The sequence below is a fragment of the Vulpes lagopus genome, chromosome 2 (assembly GCF_018345385.1).
Source record: "Vulpes lagopus strain Blue_001 chromosome 2, ASM1834538v1, whole genome shotgun sequence".
NCBI lineage: Eukaryota > Metazoa > Chordata > Mammalia > Carnivora > Canidae > Vulpes > Vulpes lagopus.
Window position 1 is genome coordinate 170517049 of NC_054825.1, and position 14841 is coordinate 170531889.

Genomic DNA, 14841 nt, shown 5'->3' on the forward strand with positions numbered 1-14841 from the left:
AGCTGGAGATCCAGATAGTTTGGGGACAGCGACTTGATCCCCCCTACCACCTCTGGGATGGGGTATGTGACCTGGCTTCAGCCATTTGCCTCAGTTGTCTGCCTGTCTCCAGTGATTGGGTTTGTTACGGATATGCCACCTAAGCCAATCCGATCAGAATAAATCTGGGTCCTGGAAATCTTGGGGAGGGATCCCTGGGTGGCGCAGCAGTTTAGCGCCTGCCTTTGGCCCAGGGCGCGATCCTGGCGACCCGGGATCGAATCCCACGTCGGGCTCCCGGTGCATGGAGCCTGCTTCTCCCTCTGCCTGTGTCTCTGCCTCTCTCTCTCACTGTGTGCCTATCATAAATTAAAAAAAAAAAAAAAAAGGAAATCTTGGGGAAAGAGGCTGTCTTCTACCTACTGAAGAATAAGGAAGTGTAAAGCCAGACAAGCTGCTAGCACCCATCGTGGCATTTTTTAAAAAAAGATTTATTTATTTATGATAGACATAGAGAGAGAGAGAGGCAGAGATACAACACAGGAGGAGGGAGAAGCAGGCTTCATGTCGGGATCCCGACGTGGGACTCGATCCCGGGACTCCAGGATTGTGCCCTGGGCCAAAGGCAGGCGCTAAACTGCTGAGCCACCCAGGGATCCACCCCCAATCGTGGCATTTGTAAGGGTAAACAAGGGAGACCTGAAAGATAAAAAAAACGGGGAGGCTTGTGTTGTCCTACAGGATCAAACCTTACCTAAAGTCTCACCTTAACCCTGGAGTTCTAGTTTTATAAGTCCATAAATTGCCCATCATTCAAGCCAGGTTGAGTTGGGTTTTTGGTTATTTGCCTCCAAAGGTGTCCTTAACTGGTATACACTTCGGGGCTGAAATGCAACCACATGTCTTCAAAGGCCAAAGAACTACAAATAGAATTGCTAACGGCAGGAAGAGTGGAGCGCTGTGGGATTGGACACAGGGAGGTAGCAGATGTAGATTCTTTTTATTTTTTTTAAGATTTTATTTATTTATTTATTTGAGAGAGAGAGAACATGAGGGGGGCGCAGAGGGAGAAGCAGAATCCCCACCGAGGAGGGGGCCCAATTGGGGGCCCAATCCCGGGACCCTGAGATCATAACCTGAACCAAAGGCGGATGCTTAACTGACTGAGCCCCCCAGGAACCCCTAATAGAGAGGTTTCTTGGACCACCATTTGAGACCACTACTCTATTACAAAACTGTACACACATCCACACACTGTTTACAGTAAAACTGAGGATCTCTCTTTTTTTTTTTTTTTTTTAACTGAGGATCTCTTAATAAAATGGGTGGATTGTATCAATGTCAATTGCCTGGTTGTGATATTGTACCATACTTTTGTAAGATGTAACCATTGGGAGAAATTGGATAAAGAGCACAGGATCTCTCTGTATTATTTCTTACAGTGGCATGCAAAGCTACAATTATCTCAATAAAAATTTCAATAGGGGCATCTGGATGGCTCAGTCAGTTAAGCACCTGCCTTCAGCTCGGGTCATGGTCTCAGGGTCCTGGGATCAAGCCCCTCATCAGGCTCCCTGCTTGGTGGGGAGTCTGCTTCTCCCTCTTCTTCTACCCCTCCTCCCTGCTTGTATTCTCTCTCTCAAATAAATAAATAAAATCTTTTTAAAAATTCAGTGAGAAAAACAACTCAGGGGAAAAAATGAAATATATAGGAAGCAGGTGACCTACACAAATATGTCATCTGGGCCAAAGTGGGCAGGTTAAGGGAACTAGCAAGGGATGGTGTTGCACCCAGAGGCTAGCAACACAGAGAGCTGGTATCATCGTAGTGAGATGAGGCTGTAGTTAGAGGAAAAGGAACACAGTCACCTTCATACCTCAGCCCCACAGGGAGGGAACCAGGAGTAGAACTAACCTTGCTCACCGCCTCCCTTCAATCTCCTGCCAGCACCTCCCATTGGCTGAACCCAACCATAAGCCAGAGGGCAGAGGAGCCTCACAGCTGCAGTGTCTGAGGGCCCAGTACAGGCTGAAGAAAGATCTGGTAAGTAGAGATCATCAGCACAGTAGCAGAAGGTTGGAGGACAAGCCCAGCGTTTACTCAGCCATATTAGCAGGTATAGAGATCAGCTCAACATGCTCTAACTCTTAGAAAGCTCTCAGAATGTTTTCATCCTGCTAGGAATTAAGGAATCAATGAGTTAGCATTTCCCCCATATCTGATGAGTTGGTTTTATTTTCATTTTTTTAAGATTTTCTTTTTAAGCAATCTTTATGCCCAGTGTGGGGCTGGAACTCATGACCTGGAGCTCAAAAGTTGCACGCTCCACCAACTGAGCCAGCCAGGCACTCTGAGTTGGTTTAAATTTTTAATTACTCAAGTAGAAATCCTTTTCCTGGTAAGTAAATAAAATACTATTTTTTAAAGATTCTGTTTTTAAGTAATCTCTACACTCAATGTGGTGCTCAAACTCACAACCCCAAGATTAAGAGTCACACACTCCACTGACAGCCAGCCAGCTCCCTCGGGAACTAAAATATTATTGATGAGATTAAATGTGCAATGGACCATCTCCCCAGTTCCCATGCCCTCCCGAGATACCCCACTATTAACTTGGGATATATATGTTTGAAAACCTTGTTATGCATTTTGATATGCATCATATAGCTCCAAGGCAATGTATATTTGTGTGTGATTGTGATTAAGCTTTTTATTTTGATGTAATTCTAGATTTACACACAGTTGTAAGAAATAATACAAAGAGATCCTATATGCCCTTTACCCAGTTTCCTCCTGATGGTAACATCTTGTAAAATTATAATATGATATCACATTGATTCAGTCGGGATACGGAAAATTTAACACCACAAAGTTCCCTCACTCCCTTCCATCCCTCTTAAGCCCTCGCAGCCACTAATCTGCTCTGCATTTCTATAATTCTGTCATTTCTTTTTTTTTTTTTTAAAGATTTTATTTATTTAGAGAGAGAGAGCAAGCTAGAGAGAGAGCACAAGCTGGGGTGGGGGGCAGAGGGAAAGGGAGAAGCAGACTCCCCACTGATCCAGGAGCCCGAGGTGGGGAGCCCGAGATCATGATCTGAGCTGAAGACAGATGCTTACCCTACTGAGCCACCCAGGCATCCCTATAATCCTGTCATTTCAAGAGTGTTGTATAAATGGAATCCTATCGTGTGTAACTTTAGGGGATGGGCTTTTTGCACTCGGCATAATTCCCTGGAGCTTTACACAGACAGTTGTGTATCAAGAATTTACTCCTTTTTATTGCTGAATGGTATTCCATATTATGTATGTACTATAGTTTGTTTAACTACCACCTGTTAAAGGACATCTGGATTGTTTCCGATTTTTGACTGTTACAAACAAAACTGCTGTAAACATTCACATGTGAGATGTTGTGGGAACACGACTCTCCATTTCTCTGGGATAAATGCCCAGGAACACAACTGCTAGGTCATGTGGCGGTTGCATATCTCGTTTTTTAAGAGACTGCCAACCCTTCTTTTCCAGAGTGGCTGTACCATTTCTGCACTCACACCGACAATGGGTGATCAATTTCTCCTACATTCTCACCAGCATTTGATGTTGTCATTATTTTTTAGTTTAGTCATTCTGATAGCTGTGTAATAAGATCTCATTGTGGTTTTAATTTGCATCTCTCTAATAGCTAATAGTGTGGAACATCTTTTTACGTGCTTATTTCCCATCTGTGTATCTTCTTTGGTACAATGTCTCTTCACATCTTTTGCCCATTTCCCATTTGGACGGTTTAATTTTTAAAATTTTTATTTATTTAAGTAATCTCTTCACCCGACAGGGGCTCGAACTCACGACCCCAAAACGAAGAGTCACAGGCTCTCCCACTGAGCTAGTCAGGCACCTTTGGAAGTTTAAGTTTTTACTGTTGAGTTTCCAGAGTTCCTTGTAGTTCCTCGAGGCACAGTCCCTGATCAGATAGACAGTTTGCAAACATTTCCTCTCAGTCTTTAGTTCATCTTTCTAGCCTCTTAACATGGTCTCTTGCAGTGGAAAAGTTTTCGGTCATGTCCAGGTGATGAATTGTCCTCTTACAGATTGAGCCTTTGGTGTCAAGTCTAAAACCTTTTTGCCTAACTCTAGATCCCAAAGATATTCTTTGTATTCTTCCCCCTAAAAGTCTCATATTTTACATTTAAGTCTGTGATCCATTTTGAGTTCATTTTTATTTTATTTTATTTATTCATGAGAAACACAGAGAGAGAGAGGATAGTTGTTAAACCTGTTGCAAAAAAATTAAAAAACCTGTTGCAATATCTCATTACATAATGCATTAATAAAGGGGCATATACATTGCTTATGATAAGCTTGTTTTTATGTTTTGGTAACTGGATTTCAATATAATGAATTTTCTTCATAGTCCTGTGTATTTAATATTATACATTAAAAAAAATCTCTGAACCAATACATGAGTATACGTGATTATAGTAAGGTTGCAGGACACAAGGTTAACATACATGAGTCTATGCTTTTCTTGTACAAAAGCAATGGACGGGGGCGCCTAGGTGGCTTAGTCAGTTAAGTGACCAACTTGATTTCTGCTCAGTTCTTGATCTCAATGTGGAGCCTACTTAGGAAAAAATAAAAAGCAATGAACAAGTTGAATTTGAAGTTAAAAACACCATTTACATTAGCACCCCCAAAAATGAAATGCTTAGGTACAAATCTAAACAAAGTATGAACAAAATCTATATGAGGAAAAATTTAAAACTCTAATGAGCGAAACCAAAGAAGATCTAAAAACGGAGATAGTCCATGTATGTGGATAGGAAGACTCCCTATTGTCAAGATGTCAGCACTTCCCAACCTAATCTGTAGATTTAACACAATCCAAAGTCACAGCAAGTGAGTTTGTGGATATCAACTAACTGAAAGTCTATACAGAGATTCCAGAAGGCCAGAACAGCTAATATAATGTTAAAGGAAAAGAAGAGAGTTGGAGGACTGACAGTATCTGACTTCAAGGCTCCCTATGAAGTTGCAAGAATGCAGACACTGTGGTTTTGGGAAGGGCTAGACAAATCAGTGGGACAGAGTGGAGAGTCCAGGAACAGACCCACACAAATATAGTCAATGTTCTTTGAGAGGCATGTCGATGGAGAAAAGATAGTCTTTTCAACAAATGGTATTGAAACAACTGGACATTACATGCAGAAAACACGAATCTGACCTTACATGTTTCACAAACTTAACTCACCATGTAGCATAGATCTAAATATAAAGTGCAAAATTATAAACTCCTAGAACACAGCACAGGAGAAAAGCTAGGGGACCTTGGATCTGGTGATGACTTTTTAGACACCAAAAGCACAACCCATGAAAGAAAAAATCAATGAGGTTAACTTTTTCAACTTAAAAATTTTGGCTGTTAAGAGGATGAAAAAAAAAAAAATGCTGCCTCCCTCTCTATCAGCCTTGAGAACCGTGGCTTTAACAAAACCTGGAAATAGCATCGATGCCACCAAGAGGGGATTGGTTTCTAAATGATCCCGTTAGAATGGAAGCCTTAATAGTGGTACGTGTGCGATGTTTTCTATTGCCTCTCCAGCCCCACTCTTCTTACTGACTGTTTCACCCTGCTCTGGACCCCAGGAGGCTGGCCTTTGGCCTCCATTGGGTGTAGCCAACTGGGAGCCTAGCGGGAGGCCTGAGGAGAGGAAAAGAGAGTATTTATTCTCTGAGAGGTCAGAGTATATTTAATCCCCAGGCTTCCTCCCTACAGGGCCACTACAGTTTGTGTATTTGTCCATCCTGTGAGCAAGATTGTCCTTCCCACGTCAGGTAACCACTCTTTCCCCTCTCTCCCCTCTCTGGGCCTAAGGATGACAGACATTCACCTACCCAGGGCCCCAAAGCCTTGCACTACCCCTTGTCCTTTACCTTCACCATTCAAACCCTTTGTAAATACTCCTGGTATTAAACCCACCTCAAATTATCCTAAATTGATTGGGCCATCTGTTTCCTGCTGGGGCCCTAAGTGATACAGTATAATTAAAGATGTGGAGAAATGCAAATGAGAGATAATGGTAAGACATAAAAAGTAGGCTACCAAACTGTACACAGCCTGGTTTCCATTTAGGAGGAATTGTTCCTAGAAAGAAAAAAAAAAAAAAGAGGGGGGAGAGAGGGAGATAGCAGGTGGAATTGCTACTAATTGTTAAACAGAATTACCTCCAGGAAGTGGAGTTAAAGACTTCCTCTAACTCTCCAAGTCCTAGGTTTGTGTATTGACTGAATTTTTGAATGTGTTACTTTGGTAATTAGAAAACATATGGGGCAGCCTGGTGGCTCAGCGGGTTAGGGCTGCCTGCAGCCCAGGGCTTGATCCTGGAGACCAGGGATCGAGTCTCACGTCGGGCTCCCTGCCTGGAGCCTGTTTTCTCCCTCTGCCTGTGTCTCTGCATCTCTCTCACTCTCTGTATGTGTGTGTCTCTCATGAATAAATAAGATCTTTAAAAAAGAAAAGAAAACATATGCACAAACAAATAGGCTTAAAAATTCCTACACATTGGACACATGATTCCAGAACTAAGCTGAGGGGAGAGAATCAGGTCGTGGAGTTACAGGTGGGTATTTTTTTCTCCTTTATGCACTTCTGCATTTTCCATGTACCGGCATTGCTAATTTTATCAGAAAAAGTAGTAGGTTTGTTTTTCAGTTTTTTTGGGCTTTGTGTGGTTTTTGTTTTTTGACAGTATTTCCAAGGTGAAGTAGATTTTATTTTTAAACTAAAACAAGGGATTGAGAAAGACAGGGGGATCTTGAGCTGGATGATTGCTGGAAAAATGAATGAGATACAGATGCAGCTAAACAAAATCCGAGACAGAAACAGGAACAAGAGACAAGGGAAGCCTCTACACAAGGAGAGAGAAAAGGAATGGAATGAGATGAACTGGGACGGAGAGACAGGAGACTGCGTCAGATATGCAGGGGCCACTATGCCTTAGAAAGCCTTGGGGCTGGACAGGTGGAGGTTCAAATCCAGCCTCTGCCGCCTACAGCCTACCTTGCAAAAGTACCTTCGCTTTACTGCATCTCAATTTTCTCCTCTACAGAACTGGAAGTAACAGTAGGACAGTAGGATACCCCTTGTCCTGTCCTTCCTTCAGCATTAGAAATGACCCCTGAGTACGGTTTACTTACAGGGTCTCGTACCCAGCGAGCACCGCGTAACGGCCGCTTGTTACACTAGAACAGAGTTAAGGACTCCGAGGCTGATGACAAGAAAAAGGACACAGAGTGGGGCAGAGACCAAAACTGGAGGCAGATTTTGGGGCCGAGCCCGGGCTGGCACCGTGGGCGCGGGTAAAGTCCTCGCCCGCCGCCGGCTTCCCCCGGGCCTGCGGCCAGCGCTGACGTTCGGAAAGCTCCGCCGGGCCGCGGGAAAGCCCGCCTGCGCCCCGCCGCCCCGCCGCTCACATAAAGCCGCCATGGACGGTGCGGGCGGGGCTGCCGAAGGTGGGCACCGCCCGGGGACGGTGGCAGGCAGGTCCCGCCGCCGCACGACGGAGGCACCGGCCGCACGGCGCAGGGGAGCGCGGAGCGCGCGGAGCCGACGGAGCCGACGGAGCCCACGGAGCCCACGGAGCGCGCGGAGCCGACGGAGCCCACGGAGCGCGCGGAGCCCACGGAGCCCACGGAGCCCGCGGAGCCCACGGAGCCGACGGAGCCCACGGAGCCCACGGAGCGCGCGGAGCCCGCGGAGCCCACGGAGCGCGCGGAGCCCACGGAGCCCACGGCGCGAGGGCGTCTCCGGGCCCCTCCATCCCCGCCGCCGCCACCGCCTCGGGGGTCGCTCAGCACCAGCGCGGGGCTCGGCCTCTTGCCCGCCGGCGCTCGCCTGCTGCGGGAGCGGAGATGGGGCCGCGTGGCGCAGCCGCGGTGGCCGTGGCGCTGTGGGTGCTGGCGGCGGCGGGCGACGCGGCGGAGCCTGGCGCGGCGACGCCCCGGCGCTGCCTCCTGTCGCACTACCGCTCGCTGGACCCCAGGGCGCTGGCGGCCGTCCAGGCGCTGCGGGACCGCTACGTGAGTGACGCCCAGGCCTCCCCACGCGGCCCCCGGGGTCCTGGCCGCGGCCCGGGTCTGCGACGGCCGTGGCCCCGGGCGCCCAGCAGGCGCCGCTCGGGTCTGGGGGCGGGACGCGGAGCCCCGAGGTGGCGGGCGCCCCGCGGCCGTGCGGGTCCCCGAGGGGCGCCCCCTGCAGGCGGGCTCGGCTCCACGGCGGGGCGCCCTGGGCCGCGGGGTCCCGCGCACACTCGGCGCCCCGGTCGCGGCAGGGCGCGTTGGGCGTGCGGGAATGCCGGCCGTCGGGGCGCTGCGGGGCCTGGCGAGGAGGCCCGGCCTGACCCCGGCCTCGCCCCGCCCCGCAGGAGGAGGACACGCTGAGCTGGCGGCCGCGCAACTGCTCCTTCCGCCCGAGGAGGGATCCGCCGCGGCCCTGGGTGAGGCGGCCGAGCCGTCGCGGGGGCCGTGGGGGGCGGCGCGGGCCGGGGCCGCGGCCCGTCTGACTCCCGGCCGCCCCCCGCAGTCGTGCGCGCGCCTCCGCCTGGTGGCCCGGGGCCTGGAGGACGCCCAGGCCGTGCTGAGCCGCCTGCGGAGCCCCGAGAGGCTGCCCGGCACCGGCCCGACCCTGGAGCTGCTGGCGGCCGCGCGGCGGGACGTGGGGGCCTGCGTGAGTGCCGCCCGCGCCCCCGGCCCCTCGCGCCCTCCCCGCCCGCGCCCCCGGCCCCTCGCGCCCTCCCCGCCCGCTCCGCGCCCCCGGCCCCTCGCTCCCTCCCCGCTCGCCCGCGCCCTCCGGCCTCCGCGCCTCCGGCCCCGCTTCCCGCGCCCCCCGCATCCCCCCGCGCCCCCCGCGCCCTCCGCGCCCCCCGCGCCCCCGCGCCCCCCGGCCGGGCCCACCCGCTTGGCCAGTCTGTTCCCCGGTCACGGCTCGCGTGGTCTCGGTGTCCCCCGATCCCGCCTTCGGTGTGCGGCCGGGAGGGCCACGGGGCAGCGTCCCAGGGACCCTGGGTCCTTCGGCGTCTCCATGTCCCTCCTGCTCCGCCCGCAGCTCGAGCTGGCCCGGCCAGGCTCCCGGGGCAAGTCCGTGCGGCCCCCGAGGAGGCGTCCCCAGAGGCGGAGAGCTGTGAGTGGCGCGGGCGGGGAGCGGTTCACTGCAGGCGGGACCGCGCGGCGGGGACGGGGCTGGGCGCGCAGGCCGGAGCAGGGGGAGGCACCTGGTCCGAGAGGGAATCCCTGGTTCAGCCCCCGCCCCGCCTCCTTCCCGGGCTCCAGGACTCACCTCGGTGCCACGAAGCCAGCGTGATCTTCAACCTCCTGCGCCTGCTCACGAGGGACCTGAGGCTGGTGGCGGACTCCAGGCCTTGTCTCTGACCCCCGCGGTGGCGCCGCGGGCCCCGGAGCTCTGCAGGCGGGGGTCTGAGGTCGCGGCCCTCTGGGGGACGAGTGGGGCGGGGCCGGGGCCGGGGCGGGGGCCGGGGGCGGGCGTCTGGGCCGGTGGGCGCCGAGGCGGCTCGGGAGACTCTCAGGTGCGCTGGCCGGACCTGGACCCACCTGCACGGGGTACAAGAGGTGCGGGCACTTTCCCAGGACCAGACCGAGTTCTCCGGGATGCGGCCTATCTCCGTGGGTCGAGCTGCCCTACGATCTTCCAGGCGCCAGGTGTGGCTGGAAGAGACTTGAGTCTGGAGTCTGCCTTGGTCACTGACCCCCTCGTACTAGGGATAAGTTTCTACTCATGCGGTTACCAGAACCCCAGAGCCCCTCCTCCAGGACAGGTCCCACCTCGGATTTGAACCTTCAACTCCCACTTTGAGACTGTAGGAATCTGTGACTCTTGAATCTCCCCAGTGGGGAGGCCACATATATCCCTGAGGGATTTGGTAGTGAAAGGTCCTAAAGTCCTTAAATTATTTTTTTTCGATTGTTACTTATGCATGTCTTGTATTTGCAAGTTCCTGTGTATATCTGCCATTCTGTCTGCTGGTGTTAAGTTATTGCCAGTTATTAAATGTTTTATTTTTATTTTATTTTTTTTAATTTTTATTTATTTATGATAGTCACAGAGAGAGAGAGAGAGAGGCAGAGACATAGGCAGAGGGAGAAGCAGGCTCCATGCACCGGGAGCCTCATGTGGGATTCAATCCCGGGTCTCCAGGATCGCGCCCTGGGCCAAAGGCAAGCGCCAAACCACTGCGCCACCCAGGGATCCCTATTGCCAGTTATTAAATATTACCACATTTGCGTTGGTGTTTCCCCTGTGACCATTTTGGGGTGCACTGTTCAGTAAAAAATGCTAAGCCAGGGAATTCTGGTGACTTGAATTTCTGTTCTGACCTTGTCATTTAATTTTGGAGTAACTCTGGGCACATTGCGTCTCTCTGAGCCTTGGTTTTCTCATCTCTACAATGACAGTATCGTACTGTCCTTGCACATGAGTAATGTACATTGAAATAGTGTTTATAAAGCTTCCAGGTGAGGTCATAGTGTGGTCTTAATAAGTGGTCTCCATTAAATAACCACACACACACATAAGTACAGAAACAATTGTACTTTTTTAACTCGTACAGATTTGTGGGCTGGCAATCGTTGCCGCTAACTGCGTGCCTCATTCTCAAGGTCACACAGCTAGTGAGGGTTAGAGCCAGGTCTGAATGCTAGACCCTTTAGTTCCAGAGCCTATGCCCTTAGCCACCCCACTGAACTATGTTTCCAAGAAAAACTAGTACGGAGGCACTTGGGTGGCTCAGTCCGTGAGCCTTGGATTCTTGATTTTAGCTCAGGTCATGATCTCAGGGTTGTGAGATCGAGCCTGAGTCCAGCTCCACACTGGGCATGGAGCCTACTTAAGATTCTCTCCCTCTGGGCAGCCCGGTTGGCTCAGAGGTTTAGCTCCAGGGCCTGATCCTGGAGACCCCAGATGGAGTTCCGCTTCAGGCTCCCTGCCTGCTTCTCCCTCTGCCTGTGTCTCTGTGTCTCTCATGAATAAATAAATAAAATATATTTTTTAAAAAGATTATTTCTCTCCCTTTCCTTGTGTCACCAACCCACCCCAATAAAAAAGGAAAAGAAAAAAAAATACGAAAGAAAGACAGGTATGAAGTTTAGGAATTTTGAGATGAGATATCAGTTTTCAGAATTCACTCTTGATGTAATGTTTTCTCCCCTGAAGTTGACAGAAATGGACAGGTGTGCTGGTAGGTGAGTTGGGTACATCCCCATTCTTGGTTTTGAAACATTTTTATATGTCAGAGCTCAAAGATTTTCCCAACCGAGGACTTCCGTCTACCCTGTCTCTGGAATTATGAATGAGGGAAAGAAGGGGTTCAAGTGGGGGTCCAGTGTCAAAAAGGACTCAACACATTCTGTCCAAAAAATTCATCACCTCCAGGTCCAGAAGATCTAGCGACACAAGGCCAGAGACTGCAATGGCTCCTGTCAAGGTGCCAGACAAAATTCCTTAAAATTCTGCCCTTATCACTTACTTGGCTGTGTGACCTTGGGCAGATCTCTTAACCTCTCTGAGTCCCCAGGTTACTACTTATTTGCAACGTAGGCAGAGCACAGTGTGTGCTTGGTGTTAACATGGGCATTCAATTCTACATTGCGGCAAAACCCCCGTGACCAGGTGAGACACTGAAACAAAACGGGGTGTCTCTGTTTCCCTTTTGCACTGACTGTTGCCTTTATCTAGAAGGCTCCTCCCTCAGATCTTCACATAGCTCCCTGCCTCATTTCCTGTAGGACTTTGCTCCAACGTCATTTTCTTAGGCCACCTCATTAATACAAACTCCCCCCTGCACGCTGCTCTCATTCCCGCATTATTTCCCCCCATTTTCTGTTTCCTGACATAATACATGCCATGTGCTCCCCAGCCCCACACCCCGCACCCCACAACACTGTCACTCTTTCCTAGTAATGAGCTCTGTGAAGGATTGTTTTATGTTGGGGGATCCCGGGGTGGCTCAGTGGTTGAGCGCCTGCCTCCGGCCCACGGCGTAATCCCGGAGTCCCAGGATTGAGTCCCAGGATCGAGTCCCAGGATCGAGTCCCAGGATCGAGTCCCAGGATCGAGTCCCTCATCCGGCTCCCTACATGGAGCCTGCCTGTGTCTCTGCCTCTCTCTCTGTGTGTCTCTCATGAATAAATAAATAAAATCTTTTTTTTTTAAAGGATTGTTTTATGTTTGTTTGTTCTCCGTGCTCAATTCCTGGCACTTTGGTCAGCACCTGACAATGTTCCAGCTGAGAAAATACTCGGGGAATACATGAAGGCACTTGTCACAACTGAGCCTCCCTTGGGGTCCTGGGGCACAGCCCAATTCCTTAGCAGAGCATCATTGCCTTCCTGTTCCTGGACAATGAAAGATGTTCGCGGAGGCTGTCCCCCTCCCCTGTTCTCTGTCAATAGCAGGTGGGGACAGGTGGGGAAGAGCTGGTGTCCGCTCTTAGTTCTTGAGTGTTTTGCCTTTCCCATCCCCACCTCCTGCACCCAGCAGGCTTCCCTGTCCCTTACACAGCCTCCCTCTTGCAAGTTCCAAGTTCCAAGGTGCCTCTTCCCTCCCCTGCCTGCATTATGAGGGCATCCTGCGGAAAGGCAAGTGCCTCTGTGCCCTCCCACCCGAGGCTGACTCTAGCCCCTTCCGGGGCACCGGGACGCCTCGTGGTGTGGCCACCGCTGCCCCAGCCCCGAGGATTCATCTTCAGAACTCACCTTCGCGTGGGCAAACACTGAACCAGAGTCCAGTTTCTCTTTCGCTCCAGTTGCTCAGCTGGCTCTGGGCTTCCCCAGCCCGGGGCCTCCCCTGGTGGCGGCTGTCAACCTCGGGTTGTGTTTTCACTTTTCCTACATCAGCTGGAATTGCCTACCTGTCCAGGTTAAAAGCTGCGCCATGGGGCCCAGGCATGAATTCCATCGCAGACAGAGCTGGAAGTTCAGAGACGCAGACGGAGCAGTCAGCTGCGACCCAGGAGGAGACACTGAAGTCAGAGACGCCAAACGAGACCAAGTGAGGACTCTGGTGACAGTGTCAGAGGGGACATCTGGATTCCACTATCCAAAGAAGGAGACCAGGGTCCAAGAATGAAGCTAGGTGAGCCCCTCCTCACAGTCCCCAACCCCCACCTACCCAGAGGAGGTAAGCATCCTCGTCCGCACCTGATGCTCCCTAACCCCTCACCTGTGGGTCCTTCCATCTCACAGGTATGGCCGTGAGCTGCGTGCTGGTGCTGACAGTTGTGGTGCTGACGGCGACAGGAGCAGTTCCTTTCCCCAAGCCCCTCGGGGTCCTCGCAGATGCACGGGGCTGCCACTTGGCCCAGTTCCAGTCTCTGTCCCCACAAGAGCTGCAGGCCTTCAAGAGGGCCAAGGACACCTTTGTGAGTCTCCCTCTGCCCCACCTGCTGGGGGCCAGGCTCCACCTCTGCCTCTCTGGGTTACCATGCTGCACCCCCCCAAAGGAAGACCTGCCCCCTTCCCTCACCAGGCTAAACTCCCCCAGTCCCGCAGCGGGCAGACTCCTGTCCTCCTGCGGTGGAGGTGCCTCTATCAACTTCTGCATGTTAACCTGGGCTCCAGTCCTACTGGGGTGGGCTTCTCCCCTCTGTCCCTCCTGCTGGGGGCTGACCTCCGCCTGTCGTCTCCAGGAAGAGTCGCTTTCCCAGAAGGCTTGGAGTTGCCACCCCCGACTCTTCCCCAGGACCTGGGACCTGCAGCAGCTGAAGGTGAGGGCACAGCCAGGCCCGCCCCTACCCTTGCCTGGTCCTGATCCTCTGGCTCCTTAGGTGGCCCCTCCACCTTCTTCTCACGTGTCCCTCTCTCCTCATCCTCCCCTCCAGCACCACATCCTGCTTTGAGCACCTTGGCTGTACCCTCTCACCTGTCCCTTGCTCAGGCCTCCCCACCTGTCCTCTCCTGTGTGCAACTCTCACCTGTCTCTGTCTCCCATCCTCAGGTGTGGGAGCGCCCCGTGGCCTTGGAGGCTGAGCTGGCCTTGACACTGAAGGTCCTGGAGGCCATGGCTGACTCGTCCCTGGGGGACATCCTGGACCAGCCCCTTCACACACTGCGCCACATCCACTCCGAGGTCCAGGCCTGTGTGAGTGCTCGGGGCACCTGGGCCTTGTCTATGGGTTCCGGGCATAGGGGACCTCACCCCGCCACCCCAGGCCCTGCCTCACACGCCACTCGCCTCTGCCACAGGTCCCAGCTCAGGCCCCAGCAGGCCTCCGGCCCCGAGGCCGCCTCCACCACTGGCTGCAGCGCCTCCACGATGCCCCAGAGAAGGTGATCAGGGAGTGACCTGTATCTGGGGACAACTGGGATCCCAGATGATAGGCAGCCACTGACCCAGCCCTTCCTCCCCACAGGAATCCCTCGGCTGCCTGGAAGCCTCTGTCATGTTCAACGTCTTCCGCCTCCTCACCCGGGATCTGAAATGTGTGGCCAGTGGAGATCTGTGTGTGTGATCCCCGAGACACTCCTGCACCCTGTCCTGACATCCTAGATATTATTTATACATACATCGACAACTTTTCTTAATGCATTGCCAGCAAATCATTATTTATATACTTATGTGTGTGAATTCTCAAACTTGGAACCAATGAAATGTTTATTTTTCTACTTTGTATAAAAATTGTGCAAATAAAAAAATGAGGAAAAAATGCTCCTTGTGGTGTGGGACTGTGTGTTTGCATGGACTGGGTTTTTTTTTAAGATTTTATTTATTTTTAAAAAAAGATTTTATTTATTTATTCATGAGAGACACAGAGACAGAGAGAGAGGCAGAGACACAGGCAGAGGGAGAAGCAG

At 52.0% G+C, this 14841-nt stretch overlaps 1 protein-coding gene across 1 annotated transcript; it reads left to right on the top strand.

The window, feature by feature from the left end:
- Positions 1–12935: 12935 nt before the first annotated feature.
- On the top strand, positions 12936–14498 carry LOC121479123 (interferon lambda-3-like). Its single transcript, XM_041734646.1, has 7 exons — positions 12936–13039; positions 13164–13168; positions 13234–13409; positions 13677–13754; positions 13985–14128; positions 14233–14316; positions 14400–14498. The coding sequence occupies exons 1-7, from the start codon at positions 12936–12938 to the stop codon at positions 14496–14498; spliced, it is 690 nt and encodes a 229-aa protein (XP_041590580.1).
- The last annotated feature ends 343 nt before the right edge of the window (positions 14499–14841 follow it).